Source organism: Balearica regulorum, chromosome 7 (assembly GCF_011004875.1).
Source record: "Balearica regulorum gibbericeps isolate bBalReg1 chromosome 7, bBalReg1.pri, whole genome shotgun sequence".
Classification (NCBI taxonomy): Eukaryota; Metazoa; Chordata; class Aves; order Gruiformes; family Gruidae; genus Balearica; species Balearica regulorum.
In genome coordinates, this window is record NC_046190.1 from 33,308,882 (window position 1) to 33,330,163 (window position 21,282).

General features: G+C 42.4%; 1 protein-coding gene across 5 annotated transcripts in view; it reads right to left on the bottom strand.

The window, feature by feature from the left end:
- The window catches only part of ANK3 (ankyrin 3), a 369,687-nt gene extending 354,713 nt beyond the window's left edge, over window positions 1–14,974 (bottom strand). Inside the window, exons 1-2 of one of the 5 annotated variants that reach the window (XM_075758816.1) lie at window positions 14,705–14,778; window positions 13,553–13,623 (exon numbers count right to left, since the gene is read on the bottom strand). In XM_075758816.1, the coding sequence (XP_075614931.1) occupies window positions 13,553–13,573 (21 nt within the window). In that variant the 5' untranslated portion in view covers window positions 13,574–13,623; window positions 14,705–14,778. Of the gene's footprint in view, window positions 1–13,552; window positions 13,624–14,704 lie in introns of all 5 variants that reach the window. The other 4 variants (XM_075758806.1, XM_075758815.1, XM_075758817.1 and 1 more) reach the window with 4 other exon arrangements.
- Between the last annotated feature and the right edge of the window lie 6,308 nt (window positions 14,975–21,282).

The window sequence follows — 21,282 nt, forward strand, 5'->3', positions numbered from 1 at the left end:
AGAAGCAAGCCCCCATCTCATCCCCCAGCTCTGGGATTTTCCTGCTTCTTTGGGTTGCAGTTACCCAGAAGGTCCCTCAATAACATCACTTCCATCGTGTCTGTCACTTCTAGGGAAGTGAAAACACCCCAAAATTGTCAGACTCATTTGCATTTGCCTCAGACACTAGTTAAACATCAATGAGCATAGCACATCTATTCTTGCTACGTGGAAGTTCAAGTTCTTTAAGGTTTGTAATGGGCTTACCAAACAAGAAAACACAAACTGGGGCTATAGCTGACACCAGTTGCTCTTTCAGTTTCTTTCAAGGCACATCTCAGAATACTCTGTCTAGGTCTTTCTCGCCCAAGCACACCCAGTGCATTGGGGTAGTGGTAAACTATGCAATACCTGTGACATCACAATTCACAGGTAAAATCTCCCACCTTCCTTCCCACGTTCTCTTTACCACAGGAGAAACTCCTTGTGGTTTGCCTTTCAAATAAGTCCAAGTTAGTGAAAACGCAAGTAAAACAACATGGCTGCTTCTCTGGAAACAGAACCTCATTTTTTGATGCGGAAACTCTTGGGTTCCTTCACAGAAAGGCACACCCAGAGCCGCCTAGCTGGACATGGGGAGGGAAGAACAAATGAGAAACAAATAGGCTCAGTTCTGGTTTGAGAAGAGATGTCAGACCAAACCAATCCACACTGTCTAGCTTTGCAATGGCTTCACTGCATCTTCAATGTGATACATTCTGAACATCAACTTTACAACCGTTTTGATTGTTTGGCAATTTCTAACACATTGCAGTCAGGGCTTATGTATACAAATATGGCTTTTAGAAGCAAAATATTTGTCATTCATCATTAGAAAAAAATATGAAGCTAAATTTATTTTCTGCCTGTTATACATTTTCCATCTATTTCTAACTTACACTACTTTGACCTGGGTTTCCATTAACACCAAGAAATAGATTGTTTTTTCAAGTGTGGTGGTTCCCCCCCCCCCGCCCATTGCCTTAGGATAGCTGTTACAAATATGGATCTGAAGCTAATAATTATATACATGTCTGGCTTATGTGCATGTACTGCACCTACACTTATCCAAGATCACACTATAAAAAAATGCAAGTTTTAGAAGACTAAAAGAATCTTCCTTTCCTTTATTTGAATTTTATATATTTAAAAGATTTCCAATCCAGAAACTGGGTGCATGTCTCTAAACATTGCATATGTTCTGAATTCCAAGGCTTATTTTCACTTGTTCATCTAATTAAGCACGGGAGAAAGAAATATTTGTGTACAAATCCAAATTAGAGAACTTTCTGATAGTAGTAATGTTTTACTACATTACATGTTTCTTCCATTTCAAAGCATTTTACTACAATTTTGGGAAGATTAATATTACAGTGTTACCCTCTTCAATTTATTTTTCTACTGAGCATGCAATTTTCTACTTGGCTAATCATTTAAACATGATTATGAAACAAGAATACACACATCACTGAGTCTCAATTGAAGAGCACGGAGCTCATTTATTAGAAGTTAGCCATGTCAAAGAAATGAAAGCAGATAAATGGAGTTTTACTGCTGACTAGCATGAAAACAAGATCAGTTTTCATACAGGTTTTGGGTTTTTTTTTTTCCCCCTCCAGGCTGTGGCAGGGGATGGGGAAAGAAGAAAAAATTAGTGCAGCACACTCTTTAGTAATTGTTATTTAAATTTATTGTTATTTTTAGTAATTGGTATTTAAATATAAACTACAATCTTTCATAAGGAATAACCACCTATGAGTGAGTACAGATTAAAAAATCCTTTTACCACATTAAGATATATATTCAAAAAAGATTAAGTAATGTTTGCTACCTAATTTCTTCGCTCTTAACAGGTTTAACTGGTAGTGAAATAAAACAAATATATGCATCCATTTTCAAATGAAACTCATTTTTTCCAACTAGCAAGTGTGCAGTCTAATGGTCTTTCCATCTTTAATAATGGCATTTACTCATTATTAGATATTCTAGTGAGTTCTCTCAAACTACCATGTATCAGTACAAAAGATCTGTTTATAACAAGTATCAATGTCTGTATTGTTTCAGTCATGCTGATAAAGTAAACTAATCATTAACTGGAAGAGCTACTAAAAGAAAGAACATGTTCTGCAAAATGGAACGGTTCTTATATTTACTGTGATCAGAATATCACAAAGCTTCAGGCAGTGCTTTAAGGGGATCAGCTGGACAGTCTATAGTTCAGATGGACAAAAGCCCTACCAGCATTCAACAAGCTTTCTGACCCAGAGAATAATCAGCCACGTGGTAGGTACAAGTATCTGCCAGGAAAGCAGAGCAGAAGAAACATTGACAAGAGTGACAAATACCTACCATTGTAAGCAGGAGAGATCAGAGGGGCAGCTATATTGACAAATCGAAGTAAAACAGCAAGGACATTCCTTCGGTCAGGGGAAGTACAAGATGCCTACATGTTGGCAGAGGGGTTTGGAGGAACTGCAGTCCTAGAGGCACTGCTCAGTCACTGACTGGCAATAAAAATTCAGCCTCCACTTTTGCTCACCTGGCCCCATACACTAACCACACAGAGATGCAGTGCGCATTTCTCTATCTTAAGATCTATGTCTTCATTTCATGTTGGGTTGCCTGGTTACACAGGACACGATGCTAAATAAAAAAAACAGATATTTTTGTTGATGAGTGCCAAGGGTTAAATAGCCACAGTTAAAAACAGACAAGAAGAAATAAATTTGAGATGAGTGCTTGACAGCATTACTGCAAATCTCAAAGAGCGGAAAATATTTTTCACCACAGATCTTTAGAGAAAAAGCATACATTCCATGTCTTACACCAATATTGTAGATGGTCTTCTCTGGCTTGGCGCTCACAACAAGACTTCAGAGCATACAGCAGTCCCAGAAAGCACAGAGCTCACTCACGGTAGTATTCAGGATCACCCTATAACACTAATTAGGAAAAGAGTCAAGATCTCAGAGAGGAGAAAAGAAACTTTAGTTCTCACTATCTGTGGATTTGAGGGTTTTTTTTTAAGGAAATTCGGTGAGCTTGGGAAGGTAAGACTGTACCTTACTCCACTAGGACAATGCCTTGCATTTCACTAGAAATTGAGGGATTCCTAGCAAAACAAATTCAGGGATGGCCTTTCTCTTGCAAGCTTTGTACGAACAAATATTTGAACCTAACAGAATTACTTTTTAAATGTGTTTTTATTCAAAGGCAGAGAGAATAACAACGTCGAGCAGTTCAAGTTTTATCATTATCTACCTTATCACTATGAAAGAGAACAAAAAATTGATGTTGAAGTAGAGAAGGTTACTGTAACATCAGTTACAAAGAGACCCACTCCAGCACCTGTAATCAGCTTCAAGATTTCTATCAATGTCAGTAGGTTTTTGAGCCCAAGCTTAGTTTGGCATGGTTCATTAAATACAAGGCTATTTCTTAATGACCATCTTTCTGTTCCAGATTAGTTGCAATCACAGCCAAACACATTTAGGTATATAGCAAACCCAAAAATTAACGCTTCCATGCAGCCACAAAAGGCAGCATCTGTATGGCACAGACCTTGCCAAAACCAGCAACTGAAGACCCAGGACCTGACCAAAGTGCTAGCAGAGGCATTTCTTCCGGCTCTGGTGACAGCCACTGCCATTCAGCACCCACCAGAAGTCAAATGGGTCAGCAGCTCCACACACAAGGGACAGAGCCGATTCCACTTCCCCGGCTGTACAGACTGCCACAGTACAAAAGTGGAGAAAGGCATAAACTAGTGAGTGACTGTGATGAGTATGGATGATGACTAAAGGCTGTGATCCCATTAAAGACAAATATGCAACTTTTTTATCAAAGTATTGCTAAGAAATAACAGGACTGCTTTTTTTTTTCCAACCAACGGAAGTGATCACATAGCAGCAGTCACACATTTTCTTTGCATCCAATAGAAACAGTTGCAGTAAAACGTATTACTATTTCTTAGCTGTTCCACTATTGTTATTTTAACAGGATTTGCTATATGAAACTCACTATAATGTGTGGACAGATTTCCAGGAAGGTCAAACTTGTTTGTACATTATACTTAAAAATACACAACTTATATCAGTGCTTTCCAAGGTTCTTAAAGTTTGGAGTTTCCTGACTACTGAATATAATTTTAATTGACAAAAACACCCTAGCAAGGACTTTGAGTGACCAGCACAGCTGGATTTGCTGTATTTACATCAGCAACAACTGTCACAAACAAGAACAAAGGAACTTTACATAATAAAACACAAAACATCGAGTGGTTTATTGACACTAGTATTCCAGGTTTTTTCAGATATTGGTGTCCTTCATCCAGAAAGCTTAACAAGCTTATCACACTAAACTGCCAAAGTCATCTGCACTCTGTGGAATTGGCACAAAAAAAGGCAGATGATGAAATTACAGGTGTCCAAGACAATTACTTCTTCTATGGAGCAACCTGAATGGTATTCTTTTTTGTTGCTTAAATATCACAGTCCAGTTAACCATACCCTGCAGCTGACTAAATAAAATTATCATAGTTTAGAGTCTTCCAATACAGTTTAGTTAACTGTAGTAAAGGCAGAGCATAATAGAAGCATTAACCATAAACTGCACAAGCTTTATGGAATTTGTTATGTTACCTAAGAGTATCTTTTTACACATATTCCTCTTAAGATTATTTCAATTGGTAGGGTTTATCTATAGGGATAAGTAAAACAGGTTGTATTTCTAAGCTTTTTTCCTCCCTGCTATCTAGCCTTTGCAATAGCCATATTTGGTATATTTCCCTCCCCAGAAGGAACATATTTGAGCTCAGTATGAGGTTATGATCTTTATACATTTGCTTTTCAAGCTGTAAATCACCACTGAATATTATGTATTTTCTTTTGTTCCAGTTTGATCAAGGGACTATTGTTTGACAACACCACATTCTTTAACAAGTTCTTTAGGAAGATAGACACATTAAAGACAAGGGAAAGAGACTGCAGAAGAGACATGGATTTCATTAGAATTATGATGATTGGAACAAATGCAACAAAATGAAAAATGTGTAATTTCTTCAGAGGCATGTTGTTACCTACTTGTATCACTGTAACTAAACTGCTTATAACAAACAAGTAGAATTCATTTGCAGAACAAAGGACACTTCACTTTGAAAGTTTAAATTTAACCAAAAAAATGTGGTTGTTTATCCTGTAAAACCAAAGCCATCACAGTGAAACTATACTAGTATCAAAGCAAATACAACACAATCAATAAAGCAGGGGAAGAGCCACATAGAAAAACAACAAAGCTACCAAGAGGGACAAGAGAGCTTTCAAAGGGCAGTAACAGAGAACCCTACCTAGCATTATGATTCTCATGGAGAAAAGTTGTTTCTTTAGCTGTATCATAGACTTCCTAATGGGCACACCACCATTAATAAAATACTAATATGCCAACAATAGTGACATTCCAATTACTAAATCAATCACAATTTATAATAATTGTCAAACATTGGGAGCTGGGTTATTGTCTAGACAAGACACAGATTGAGACAACTATTTGGAAGAGTGATTACAAGCAGCACAAAATTCCACTGTCCTCTCCCACACGAGCCCAAAGGACTGATAGCTGCTGATGGTGATGGAGAGGGGCAGGAGGAATGTTAACAATCTTCCCCTATTGACCCACAGCAAGACTGAGATCACAAAGCAGCTTTGCAGGGATGGAGTCCATGAAAAGAAATACAGGCCACACAGAGGAAAGTATGCTGAATTGACATACTGATGCATGTGCATTTTTTTTCCTGTACTTGTTTGATTTAGAGAGTCTACTGTTCTAATTGAGACATCTCATCATTATATTGGAACTACTGCTGTTTTTCATGATACTTGATAAAACAGGTTCATTTAGGGCTTACTGACCCTCTTATTGCTACTCCCAGACTTTTCCAACCACTAAACCAAACTCAGGTAAACATAGCATTATTTTTCATACCCTTCCAGGAAGATACTGTTTCCAGGGAGTTTCCCTAAATACAGGATTAGCTCCTACATGAAGATCATTGGGAAAAGTATATTATTCTTCAGAGCTGTCATATTGTTTCTGAATATATTTAGCTTTTGACAACACCATGCTTATTTATGAAACATCACATCCCAGAAATCAGGGAAAGTCTCGATCTATTTACATAACATTCTGCAGCACTGAAACCAGGTAGCAAAGCACCTGCCCTGCACACCTACCACTCCCTGCCACAACATTGCTACAGTTCATCTCTGCCCAACTACAGAAACCAAACACTTTTCTAAAACTGTGCTGTAAGACACATCACCAAAATGACTAAAGGTTGAAAAAAGTTTAACCTGTATCAATATGAGGAAAAGCAGAGACTCTTGTTCTCTTCAAGAGAGTACCTCTTGAAGTACCTCAAGAACAAGAGTACCTTACTGAATTAAGGTCGTTTCACAAAGCAGTATCAGAGGGAAGAGAGTAAAAAGACAGGTTTTTCAGTAAGGATTGCAAGGATCACCAGAGCACAGGAGATTTGATGCACCAAGGGGGGGGGACGACACCAAACTCACAGAAAAGAAAGTTCTCTGCTGTATTAGTGTATATGGAACTAAAGCATTGGAATGAGATGTTGAAGCTACAGATTGAGTTCCCAACCCAGGATACAAGCACCAAGTCTAAGACCAAGCAAGCCCCAGGTTGAGACCTGCAAGCCACATATGCTCCTGAATATAAAAGCTAAGCACCTGCACCAGTTGGTGCTGTTCTATATGACAACTTTTTAGAGGCAGATGCCATTTAGGAGGTTCTTACCCTTTCCTGATCACTGTAACTTATTCCCACCAGAGGCTCCTATCCCAGAGGAAGGCTGACTCACACATTTGCAAAGTCATGACCTGTGAAATGATTCGCCTTCTCAGGCACACGCATATGTGCTCTCTCTGCAGTATTCTTTGAACAGGAGCAAGCAGAATCAAGGCACAGAGAGGACTCAGAAAGGAAATTGGCTCTGCCATCAGAGATTCGAAACATTGAATCACACCTATAGATCATTCACCCACAAAACGGGGTCATGTCTATGGCACAACAAGTCATTACTTGTAAAAATGAATGACACAGAAGGAGCAAATCCACATCCTGAAACGTGCTGGACTTGTTCCCATCTTGGTCAGGTTGCAGGTACAGTACCCTAAGAATTTGAGCTGAATTCTGTAAATAAAGTAGTGAAGGCTTATGAGGCTGTGCAGAAAAAGAGAGAGGCAGCTTCCTATTCAACAGCATGAATGCAATGAAGTATGCTGTTACAGAGGCTGAGGTTAAATAAAAAGCAAGCTGCCTGTGCTACCTCAGAGCACAGAGCAGCTGCTCCACATTGTACTAGGAAGGACACTGAAAGCAAGAACTCTGGACACATTGGTGCGGATTATAAAACACATAAGAAAATTTAAGGCCAGATACTCAGAAGCCACATAGATATTTAACTTTTCCTAATTCAAAGCCCAGCAAAACTCAAACACAATCACTTAGTAGTTATGCCTAAAATCTCCCACAACTTTAAGAGCAAGTCTAGGTGCATGCAATGATCTCAGGTAAAGTGTTTTAAGAGGCTGCTAAGAGTATCTTCCATCTTTGTCTTCCTTTATCTTAGCACTTGCTGCACCTTGAAGGCAACTTGCTCCACAGTTCTAGGTGATATGTGTACCAGTTTATGTACCTCAGATATTACACAAAGGAGTCATGAGTAGAGATATAGGGAAGTAACATAATTACTGTGCGTTAAATCTACTCTTTGATGAGACATAGTCATTTGCAGAAATGGTCTAAGATATCTAGAAAAACAAAAGAAAACCAAAACCACCATGAAAATAAGACACGCCACAGTTTCTCTTTTTAAATAAATTATAAAAGACATACTGAGCTCCTCTTTAATTTTTAAGGTTGTCAATATAACATTTGCCTTTACAGAAGAGCACTGAGGTCACAGGACAGTAAACAATTAATAATTTCAAGTTTTGAAAAAGTTACCAAGTTTATTCATTCCTATAGTTTTTCCTTCAAAGATTATTGTAAAATCACTACTACTCTTACTGCTTTTGCCAAGCTAATTAACCTCTCCCTTAACAACCATCACATGGTTATTACTATATGTTACTACTGTTACTTTTTAATATTATAGAATACTTCTACCCATAACTGGATGATTCTTCTTTAGAAGTCTTTTTTCTTTCCTTGAATGCAGTACTGATTGTTAGAACAGAAGGCCAGCTGACTCACCTTTTAAGTTTTTAGGTTTTTAGTATGCCCCAAAGATATAAAGAACATACTAGGGTCATTTGGCTTTGTATACTTCCTCCTCCCATTCACAATACACATTTTTTATCTCCTCACACAAATGCCATAAACTTTATGCACCAATCCCCAAAACACCTTCATAAAAGGGTCAGTCCTGCAGTACAGAAGCAGTCTGCTTCTGTAGAATCCTCCACAGCACAAACAGAAAGCTCCAAAATAAGGGGAAAGAAGTAAAGAAACAAGGAAGACTCTAATGACTCAAATTAGCTGTATTCAACAAGCAACACCTGCAGTTCTGCTGCTTACCCCCGCCTGCTCCATTAGCCTTGCTTTCCCATTACAAGAGCCCAACTTCTGTGCTTTTAAGTTATCTCTTGTGGCTTCATATATGGACAAGACTCATCTCAGCAAGAAAAGGAAAGGCTAAAACTAATTACCAACTTTTCAGCTTTGTCAGATCTATTCTGTGGTGTGACTGGGAGTTCTTTGCACAGTAAGTCCAGCAATTTCAGGATGAATTTTCTTTGAACCAGTCCTAAAGCTAAATAGGTGTTTTGAGGAAGCTGAACCTGCACAGAAACTGCTCTGTTGCCTGAGGCTGCACTAAACTATTACAAGTGACAGAAATTAGTCTGGATTACAGGGTGGAAAAGAGAAATTAAATAAAATCTCCCCCTCCAAAAAAGTGAGGACAAGAAAGAGAAAAGCAGATAATCTTTTAAGAGCAAGATATGCAACTAAAATCTACAGAATAGTAAATTGAGGCAAAACCAAGTCATTTGCATATAATGTTTCTATGAAAATTGTGGTTTCCCATCACCGAGGACTTCAGACTTCTACCTTTCAAGTTCAGAAGAAAAATGGAGACAGCTGCCTGAACATCTTCCTAGCACTAGGTAATTCCTCACCAACTGCATCATCAGCACCCTCAATACAGGGATAGGCAGAAATTCTGACCCTACAAAAAACATAAAAGCAGAACAACTTCAGTTGATTATTAGCTCAGCATGTGGTCATTCATAACTTCTCCGATTTCTACTTTTTCATAGAGCAAACTATTTCTTACTGAAGGTAGAGAATCCATATTCCTTTCTTTAAAAGAAAAAACACCACACACTTGAAATACACTATAACAGCATCACGTGAAGATCATAAAACTAACTTATATCTGTTCTATGCAAGTTATCTGAAAGTGACCTCTATTACAATTGCTTTCTTTAAAAACACTTTCCAAAATAAATGCTACACCACAGAGGTTTTAAAACCTCATATCAAGTCTCTGTGAAGACTCTCGGTCAGAAACAAGCTCTCATATGACATGCATATGCTATCAACTACTTTGTCATTGCAGAATGTTACATTAGTTTCTCCTGCTAAAAGGAGCTGTCATCACAACCTGTTTAAAATAATACAGAAGATCAGTGCAGAAGCTTAGCCAGCTCTTGTGTTAGCACTAGCACACAAGGTGGATGGGAAAGGTTTCAGCCTGACTACGGCTATGCAGAACTCCTTTTGTTAGCTCATAACATTTTCTAAGTCATTATCAGATAGAATCGATAACACATCCTGATAAAGTCATGATGCATATACCAGATATTATATGGAAACTTTGAACAATTTCTCCTTGGAAGGGCACCAACCTAAGTATGCCCTTGGAGAATAACTTTCTGAATTTTAAAAGAAGATTGAAGGAAATATGATACCTTTCTAACAGATCAGTGGGAACTGAATTTTCAAGTGGATTTAGTAGAAGAAATTACAATATTAAGTAGTTAACACTAAATTATTTTTTGTGGGATGTCACAGGGGAGCATAGAAGGAAGAGCACCCGCTACTCCAAGATTAAACAGGACAGGTTTTGCTCAAGACACTACTAAAACTGGGCAAGATAGTAAGAGCACACAATCATCACGTGAACAATGAGGCAATGACTGACAAGCAGAGCAAGGTTTCTCAGAATTTCAGCATCGCAGTAGTCAATATTTTAATAAAGCAATTTTCTGTCCTCTTCATTCTCCTCACCCATCATTCTCCACCTGTAACATCCTCTCTACATAGTCATACTGCATCCCAATGGCAAGGTGAGCAGAAACATACAGTGCAAGCAACTATTATTTTTTATGCATTTTATGTGAACACTAATGTAATTCAACAGTTGAGAGCAAGAACTACTAGCACCAACCATCAGGCAGTAGATGCAAGTTATCAAAAAAGTAGCAACATTTTGGCATTTCTTAACTACTGAAGATGAGTGTAACAGTTTGGAGTTCCTTCTTTCCCCCATTCCTTCCTAGATTAAAAAAGAAAGCAACATTTTATTTCCAAATTTTGCTTAATGTCTCAATTTTTTTCAGGGAGAAGGAATGGAATTCAAGTTAGTTTTATCACATTAGAGAAAACATGTTTAAAATTATTTGGAATTCTTGTTTAAGAAAATTCAAACTTCAAAACTCTCATTTTCCTTCTTAGAAATGTCAGCATCATAAATACCTATTTAACATTATGCATTTCAGAATTCAAGCATAAAACCCGCAGAAGCAGGTTTATATTACCCTCATGCCCCAGGTTCTATGCTACTCTCTGCTTCTCTGGAAAAAGCTAACAAGTGCCATGAGCTGTTTTAAACAAACAAACAAAAAAAACCCCAAAACCAAACAGGCTTCCTTGGGCCAAGTCATTGTCAAACTCCTCAAAGAGCAAATGAAACTTTGCCTGATTAAAGATTGCAAACCCATGCTTTTCTCAGAATTAATGCAACATGCCAGGTCTTATTTTGTCATTCCGAGAGCCATGCCAAGAGGAGTACAAGTACCATTGTCAACAGCTTATCACGAAGCCTAATGTATATGGGAAATATTCACACTTCAGACAACACGGAGCAGCAAAAATAACTTCTAAGGGGTAACCAACCACTGGATTAGTACATTAACAGATTTTACATGGTGTCAAGAGTGCTGAGTTTTCAGAAACAGAGTACATAAGAACAGAACTCCGAGAAATTTGGAGTGGAGGAAAAAAGCAAGGTTTAACTGATAAAAAATGTAGGACAAAACCAGAATAGACAGCAGTGGCAGGAACCTGCCTATAGCAAACATTTGTCTAGAACTGAGACTCAGGTAGTCTGATCTGTATACTACACAGACAGGAGGGGTGGGAAGCTGGGGTGTATGTGTGTTATGTAGGGTTGGTTTTGGTGGTTTTTAACTGCAGAACTACCGTTTTCCCCAAAAGTTTAATAATTGAAGAAAATTTATGCTTTATTTTGTTTTTCAGAGCAGCTATGATTGAACTTGCAGTCTTACAGATCACCCCTGAAAGCTTATTCTGTGAAATAAGTTTTCTGCTTCAACAGCCATGTTATTCTCACAAAACAAAAATAATTTACTTTCATATTTGAACAGTTTGGTGTTTTCTCCTTACCCTGCACAAGAATATGACCACTATCTCCTCTCTTTTCCCACCAACACCCCAGTTTTAAGTGGCAAAAAAAGCATAAAAGTTTCTCATTTCTAAAATTCAAAGTCAGATCTCCTACAAGCATAAATTATCCCCAAACTTTCAGTACTGTAAATTGAGCAGATACAAACACTACAGAACAAAACACAGCACTGTCAGTGAAAAGCATAATTAACTTACTTTTAGGTGTTGACTTTTAGTAGTACTCAGTGTTGAGGCTCAGAACTGTCATAGCAAAAGAACTGAAAACTAAAAAAAGTGCAATCTACTCTTCCTGTTTAAAAACACAAACTTCTGAACAAAACATTTTAGAATACATTGAAATAAAATAAAGAGCAAAGCCATTCTTATAACTAACAGCAAAGTAGTACAGTAATACAATAATATTTTTAATAGCAAGTTTTTTTTTTCTTTCCTATGCTGTTACAACAATCTTGACTCCCTCTGAAAAGCTTAGAAGTTATCTTAGGAAAAACTGGAAACAGAATTTCAAAAAAAGGAAAACATTTATCCACATGTAATTATTTATTCACATGAAATTGCAAATCACTTCATTGTAACAGATAGATCTCATTATCTTAAAAAACCCCATATGGTCTATAAACTAGTATCCAGAAAAGATGAGAGCGATGATAATTTTTTCAGTAACAAAAATCCCCAACCTTATCCTCTGGCAAGCATCAACAGAGCAATGGCATGTGATAGCGCAGCATCATTTTGTAACTGAAATCAAGCAATGAGCATTAGCAAATTCCCATGGAAAGTATCTAGGACATGATTTATGATGGCAAAAAAATCTTGTAAGGAACTTGGTAAAAACACCAACTGTTTCAAAGCATACCTCCATTTCCAACACTGGGCATTAGTAGTGTCTCAAGAACTAAGCATCTTACACACCCACTGCCCTTTGGGGCGCGGGGGGTGAACCCACAACACAAAAGGACACCCTAAAAGTTTAGAGCCTGACCTAAGTCTCCTCAAGCCAATGGGAAATCTGCTGCCCTTCATGGTCTGAAAGATCAGAATCCAGAGGGCAAAGCTGAGTCTCCCCAACAGTCCCGAGGCTACTCCAAGCCCAAGATGTAACTGCGAACAGTCACCTTTCTTTAAGGACTCAGTGCTTCAACACTTACAACATAGCCTAGGTTACAAACCTTTCAGAATAACTTTGGAAGTTGCCCACTTTGCAGGCACACAAGAGGTCACACTTTCTCCATTTATCCTTGAGCTAACTTTTGAAAGAGAGGAAGCAAAAGTGCCTGGAGTAACGACCCGGCAATAAGAAGTGCTATCTTCACCTCCTAGAAGCTCTCCTTCAAACACAGGTCTCGCCAAATGAAGAAGTGATGGGCAGGGGAAAGAGCAGCTTGCTGAGTGAGAACTCAGAGGACCTGACTGCCAGAGCTGTGCTTTACTTCTAGCTGATCAGTCCTCTTGGGACATTAGCTTACATTCCATTTTAAAGAATGAACACTGGGCAGATTTGAGGGAGAAACATGAGAAACCATGGCACTCTACAATGAGAGAGATAACTGGACAGAGGAGACGAGATTTAAGTGTTTCAAGTAGTAGCAAAAGTGGTGTTAAAAGCAGGAAGCTTTAACAATTCAAGAGACACCAGCTTCACAAAAAAAACCCACCAAAACACAGAGGATAAAGCTTATTCACCCTTGATTAATTATAGCTTTAATCTTAGAGTTTTCAGTTTTAGTTTGATGAGTTCTGGGCACATAGCCCAAAAAAAAAAAATTAGTTCACATTTATCATACTTTCCCAATCCCTTAAAACTTACTTCTACTTGGACAAATGTCATTTTGCTGGTGAGACATCATGTAATGGGCCAAAATGTGCTATTTTTCTGCCCTGAGAACACAAGTTTTCACAGTTAAAATTGATTATGCCATTTGTGTTCAGCTGGAAGAATGTCAGACCAGCCCGCTCACTCGTGACACAAGGCAGCATTTGTTAGAGCAATAAACAGAAAGCAATCACATCGAATACCTAAGGGACACAACACAGTAACAAAGCTCCTTCACCTGACCCCGTGGCCTGGGTCTAACCACTGTGGAGGAGGAAGGACTGGGGACTAAAACAACTTCTGTGGCCACCTGTGCCACGTTACAGCAGAATCTTCGACAGCACCTTCTCTTCATCTGCCCCGCTGCCAGCAAAAGCGACACTGAAGCCAGTTTGACACAGATGCCCATCGATGCCCCCCAAGTGACAGGGTGTAAGCCAGCCATCACCTTACTCAGGAGCGACCCGCAGGCCCGGATCGGCGGCCGGGTGCCAGGCGAGGATGGAGAAGCCTCCAGCCCTTACCTGAGAGGGTTTGCAGCCTCCATCCCACAAGCGCACTGCTGTTTCATGACTAAGGTGTGAAAAACAAGCAAAGCACGTGCAATACACTAACTCGCTGCCAGCGCATTGAAGCACAGCACAAGCATCAATGTGCAGTCACGCTGCTGGTTTAAAAGACTTTTTTTTGCCATTTTTTACCCCAGCAGATGTAGAGGAGCACGACCCTCCCGCCCAGGCAGCCGGGGAGCCCGGGCCCGGCCGGGGCACCCATTCGCGGTACCCGCTTCCAGCCTTCACACCTGGGCAGGGTGAGGGCAGAGCCGGCCGCGCCGCTCCTTTGCCCCGCCGCCGGGCTGCCTCGCGGCCGGCGCTGACAGGCGGCGACCGTTAACGGTCGCGGCAGCGCGAGCCACCCCCCCTCCCGCCGCGCGCGCCCCGCTGCAACCACCGCCCGGAGCCGCCGTCGGTGTGGCGGCTCGCAGCCCGGCGGGCGCCGGCCCCGCTCTGCCCGGGAGTGGCGAGACGGGGAGGAGGAGGAGGAGGGAGGAAAGAGGACGAAAAGCAGAAGGAGCCGCCGGTACCGGCAGCCCTGCCCTCACCCCGCCCGGCGGCAGCGGTGCGGGACCGAGGGCTGCGCGCTCACCTGGTCTCTGCCGCCCCGTCCCGCGGGACAGGAGGAGGAGGAGGAGGCCATGTTGCAGCGCTCCCAGGCACCTCTCCTCTCCTCGCCCCGCGCGGGGGCAGAGCCGTCCCGGTCTCACCCTCACCGGCGGGCGGGCCTGCCCCTCGCCGCCGCCGCCCCCTCAGGTGGAGCCGGGCGCCGCTGGCGCCTCTCCTCCCGCGGCAGGCAGGGAGGGAGGGAGGGAGACAGGCAGGGGCGGGCACGCTCGGCTCCCGGCCGCCCGCTCCGGGGGCCGCCGCCGTCCCGCCCCGTCGCTGGGCAGCGGGGCGCGGCCTGGTGGCTGCGGTCCCCGACGGCGGGGGCGGCCGGGCGCTGCCCGCCCTCACGAGTGCCTTGCGGTGGGGGGGGAGCGCCCCGAGGTCCCCCCCGCGGGATAACCCGGGAGGGCGGCTGCTACCGGAGAGCTTGGAAGGGCCGGGGAGCGCTGGGCCCCGCCGGAGCCCCCTAGCCGGGGCCGGGCAGCCCGCACCTGCACCGCGGCTCACCTGGAAACGGCGGCCTCCGGCTGCCAGCCCCGAGGGCAGGTCGGGTGGCTGCTGCTCCTTTCTGGCTGCAGAGCGTACTGGAGGATGCAGGTTGGGGAACCCAGCTGAACTGTGTTAAACGATTAAAAAGGCAACCAAATCCTCTAGCTTGGCACTAATTAATTCCTTACCGTAGTTAAAGCTTTGCCGTTGGCTTTCCATAATGAGTGCTACAGGTGCAGTATATTTACTATAATGCAAATTCAAAGTCGCTGACCTGTGAAAAGCAGCAGGAGAATGCCTCACGCACTGAGTGCGACCGGGAGCTGCTCCTGTGGATAATGATTAGCTGATACTCACAAGGTGCTTGGGCCTGGGTGAGTCGGTCTGGGGGTTCCCCTCTGCTCCCCGCACCCCCCCCATCACACCTCTTAGCTCTACAGACCTCACACAGGAGCTGCTGCATTGATCAAACCAGTAGTTCTGCTTGTACTTTTTCTTAGTATTGAAAATATTTTAACTGATCTTATTAAAGTGTATTTTATCGCAAGACTTGAAACAGTGAAATGATTGTAAAAGCAATTAAGATTATTTTAGTTTTGACTTAAATGTCTTTATCCCATCATCTTACTTTTCCTCCGTTCTCAAAAGCCTGTATGGTGCACTCATCTATTTTCCTGTTTCATTAGAACTTGATGCGCCAATTAGCAGCAGTTAAACACAACAAATGTTATCGGGCACTAATTTACCCCGAAATATTGCTGATAACAGCTGAAACCGGTTACTTTTTACCACCATGGGCCCTAATGCTGTAGGTGCAATTTACAAAGTGACTACCCAGCTGTATAAACTGACCATAGGTGTTTAGACATCTCTGTGATACTGTGTAACTAATTGCTTGTCACTCTCACTAGAAAGCGTATACTTTTTTTCTTTGTATATAGAGCCAAATAAAAATATTTAACTAAAGACCTTGGCTGTGTCTCCTATGGAGAAGTTAATTCCCCAGGATATCTTTATCCCTCTTATTTTGGATGTGACTCATTTCCTCAGCCCACTCAGGGGAACCAGGAGCCAGAGGAAATGGGAAAAAAGGGATCGCAACCTCCGCCTTGGCTAAAAGAAAGCGTGAAGCGAGGCTGGTCACGTTTACCGATGAGCAGTACTATCGCTGGCAGCGGCAATTAGCTGGGCCACACGCTATTTTTATATGACTCACGTACCACGCCATCACTGCATACCATGTTCCATTGCTTTTGGGGAAGGAAAATTACAAAGACTTAAATGGAATTTGCAGATTGTAAAAGAAAATAACACTTTAAGGCAAAAAAAATTACTTGAAAAAGTCTCACTCTCACAACTGATAGGAGGAGGAATTTTTAAACAAATTCAAGTGTGATGTGTACATGTAAATCCAGAGTCCATTCCCACGGACTTACACGCCACACTTGTGCCATCTACGCTCTCACCTGGAAGAGCATGCTTTCTTTTTTCTGCAGCTGGAACAACAGCCAGAGAGAAAAGAAAGTGAACTTCCCTTGCTTCAGGGGAGGCTTCAGGTCGGGCTTCCCTGACGGAAGTTTGGAATTTAAATGTGCCATTGCAGTGCATTTGATCCGATAAAGCACAGTGGCAGGCGTTTGTCGTAAGATGAAAAAGGATAAATGGATAAGGAGCACAGAGAAAAACCTCAGGTAATTGGGGGGGGGGGGAAGTATTATTTATTGAAATGAAACAGCCGTACCAGCAAAGAGATTTTTAGCCAGCATAATTGTCTCCACCTGAGGAAGGCTGCTGATAGAGTTATATTGCTGCAGCTATAGCAACACGGCCTTAAATTTGGACAAAGCCTGCAGGAGCAGGGCTTGAGACTGCCTTGTTCAGCTGGAGGGCTCTGCAGATGGGCTCTCTTTCTTTACCCCAAAGCCAGCCTCCTCCAGCCCCGGGGGGCTGCTCGCCTGTGGCCGGCTGAGAGCTGAACTCCAAACGGAGCTCTGAATGCACCCCTCCTGCCCTCGTACATCCAAGCAGCATTTACAAAGCACTTTACTGGGTTCTGCCACTTCTTGGCTTATAAACCATGTAAAACACAAAAAGTGAAATCAGGAAGCAGCTACTTTTTCCTAAGGTTGTATTTTAGAGAGGTCAGGAGTGAAAGCTTTGCCCAACTGAAGTTAATGGGAGTTGTGCCAATGACTTCAGTGGAGCCTGATTTTTGCCCAGATGCTCTAGAAAATCAAAAGGCTCTTTCCCCTTTCCTTTTCTTTTCTTCCCCTGGCTTGGTACATATGCCCTGTTCATCTTCCTCTTTTAATTACAATTATTAAAATAAAATCCAGGTTGGGTGTTCGTAGGTATTTTTCCAGAGGTTTGTACGTAACCAACTGCATGGCCCCTGGTAAAGGAAGAGCTCCAGCGACCGTGAAGCTGTGGGACAAGAGTTTGGCAAAGCCAGAGCTGAGGGAAGGTTTCAAACCTTACGTCCGGGGATCGCACGTGTTTCCGTCTCTGGAGGCTGAGGGCAGGGACTCCACGCATCCCTCTGCTCCCTCCCACGGGCTCCCTGTGCGCCGTGCTCTCCCCTCGCTCCTCTTTGTGTGCTGCTGTAAAGTTCACAGTAAAACTTTCCCGATTTCAAATTCAGCCATGGTTTCCTCCAGGAAGATACAAGCCCACGAATAACCCCCACACTGACATTTCCTCCTATCCACAGTCGCGTTATTTGAAATGAAAGGATGGTTTATGATATTTTCATCATTGTAATCATACCAATGTTTGGGTTTTTTAGGTGAAGTGGTTTAGCACATGCTACACACCATGCTACCAAAAATTATGCTTAAAAATAATTTGAACCTAAATTCAAGTACTTTAAATGCATTTTAAATATTTAGATTCATGCTTTCAGGAGACAGTTAAAATTTAATTCTTTTTTCTTAGCAGCTTCCATTGTTTTGCTTTATTTTCAAACAGTTCTCAGAAGCTTTTTGCTTTTGGCATCCTGTCAAAATGCTAACGGAGGACGAGAGCAACAGATGAGATCTCTATGTTTCTTGATAGTAGGAACTGTCCTGTGTAACACGAGACATTTAACAAGTTAAACGCATCACCTGAGCTATGCATTAGAGAGTTATCACCCATCTAGTATTATCTTGCTTTCCTAAATGCTACTAAATGTCTCCCACTGAACTTTCGCATTGTCATACTAACAAAATAATCTTTTGTTTTCAATAAATGTTAAAAGAAGCCAATCACTGTTTGTATTTATCTGTTTCTGAGTACAGTGAACATGATCTATTGTAGATACCCTCACTGGTATTCACAAACCAGTTGACCTTTTTTAATCACACCATTATGTAAAAGACAGAATACACTTTCTCTCTTCCTTACAGTGATGTTATTGCTGCAGAGAATATGATTAATATATTAGACAAGACGATATTGACTCTTGCAGCTGCCCTCTACTCAGCATAGAAGGAGTTTTTCAGAGCATTACATTGGGTTCTTAGCCACGAATACAATTGTAATACTATAATCCCAGTTTGGCATTTTAGGTCTGATCCCATACGCCTTGCACAAAGAGCATTGCAATTCAAGCAAGTTGAAGTTTTGGATGCCTAAGAGATTTTAATATATGTGGCCTTTACCCGTTTATCTAAGTTAAATGGTAATTAACGTTGTATTGTCAAGGTAGATCTAGATCCCTTTGCTGTTTGCCTTTGAGTTTTCCTTCAGTTTTGCACTTGAATCCATGTTTTGCTGTAAAGGGGAGCAGCAGTCCCAGGGATTCCCAAATCTGTACCTCTGTCCATCAGCAGGCTCACTGCCGCTATTCCTTCAAGCGGAACAGTAAATCCCCTCCAAAAAAAGTCAATGTAGTTGTATCACCCATCTCAAGCAGTATCGTTAGCTACTGCCACGTCTAAAGCAACAATCAACCCGAGATAAGCACTATCCAGTCAGAAAGGAGACATGATCCATATCCTAAGGAGATGCAAACAACAGAGAGAGGGAGGGAAACACTGGGCAAGCAGAACTGTCAGACTGATATTGGGCAAGTCAGTGCCATGACAGGTCTATACTTCCATCTACTCTGCTTTATAAGCACGCTAGCCAGAGCTTACTGCTATACAGAGAGGGACAGAGAAAGTGAGCGTGGAGAGAGTGGGCACGGGGCACCTCTGTTGGTGTACATGGAGCTACGTGGTGCACAACTGTGCTGTGAAGTGACAGGGACAAGCCGAAATTGGTGTAAGCCGCTTTCGGTGAACACCCACCGTCACGGCCACTGAGCGCTCAGCACACGCCAAGGGCCGAGCAACCTCCGCTGTTCTTGAAGGAAACCACCGCACACAAAGGCATTGTCCATTGCTGTAAGGTGTTGGTAACAGCTGCTAGTCTGCTAAACACAGAGACCGTGACAAAATAATTTCCCTGAGCTGCTTAGGCTGTGATTAAGCCAGCACAATTTGTGTGCTCAGGCAGAGTCACAAGAGCAGATGCGAAGGTGGGTGCAGCTACGCTGGGCTTCGAGGGCAAAGGCAATCAGGCGGATCTCAAAGCCATCCGCCTCCTAGGTTTTTTCTAAAAGCATCAGAAAAGGCTCAACTTGTCACCTCAGGCTCCAGCCGAGGGAACCGCCACCTCGCACAGATCACAGCGTTGTATGCCGCTGCCTCGCGGAACGGTCCCCTTGCGTGTGAAACAGAAGTAAGGCTAACGAGCTCCTGTGGAAGAGAGAGCTGTTCTCCTCGGACCAGCTTTCTTTCTGGTGCCTCCTGGTCTTCACCACTCAAAACTCATGAGGCAACGGGACATATGGAAAAAGACACGTTCTCAAAGAGTCTGAAATTTCAGTGAGCACTCAGAGTGAAGGCTTAGCGTCCAACAGAATTGACTCTATGAGCACAATTAAGAAATATGGGGAAAAAAGAAAATGTCACTTTCAAGAAAATTCAACTCAGCGTATTCAGTACTTTCAGACACAGAATATTTTATATATAAATATAATCTATGTATATTTTAATATAATGTATTAATTTGCAGTAGTAAACGTTCATGATAGCACTAACACCTGCCCCCTTCAAAGTTAACCAAGGTTACCATACGTCTGTGATTTCCCAGACACGTTTTCTTTTTATCTGAAGGAAAAAGTGGACTTTGGCCACCTCCCTAATGTCTCTGGAGAAGGATTAGTCCAGCGGAGTCAGCAGCAGTAGCTCTGGTCCTGCTATCAAAAGCGACCCCCGGGAAAGCTGTCGAGCGTGCACAGCCTGACGCGCTGTCCGTGCACAGAGCCAGGCCCGAGGGATGTGTCACTCCGGCTGTGCCGGAGCGGTGCAAGTCGGTCCATGTGCATTACTGAGCCTGGGCTGCGTTGGACTCGTTACACGCAGAGGGAAGTTTCTCTGTGGCTGTGCAGTGCAGTGCACGTCAGGCTCTTTTCCTATAAATTGCACAAGATGTGAGGCCGTGTTCCCGTCCGGGATTTCCCAGAGATACAAAGCCTTGTTCTAGGGAGGTAAATCTCCAGCAAGTGCGGGGAATACATGATTGAAGGTAAACAGAAAGCTACGAGCATGCGCACCGCATGCTGCAAAAATTCCCCAGAAGGGAGGGGAAAGGGGAGGATTTTCATCCTGAAATGTATGTGTGTTGGGGGGGAGGAGCTGGACGAGCTGCCTCTCACCTCTGCCATGGGCTGGGGAAGAGAAGGCAGTGCACCATAAACAGTCCTGCCTGCTGGAATCACCCTCCCAGAGAAATGTTTTAGGGGAAAAGCTGTACATTTTTGTATACAGTAGCCTGTCCTGCTTACATTTAAGAGGAGCAGCAATGACGTCCTTCAAGGATGTTGTAAGCCAGTGCAATGAAGCAATTAAAAATGCAGTTACTTCAACAACGTGGAGTGGTGCTTGTATGTCACTCCTGCAGGGACTGTCGGGTTGCAGAGGAGCATGTGGGTGCCGATGAGAAATGGGTGCCAGCGTGGGTCAGCGGTGTCACAGCATCCGTGGTGAAACTATCCCGTAGGGCAAAGACCTATAAAACTAGAAACACATTTGCTTTGAAAATCTA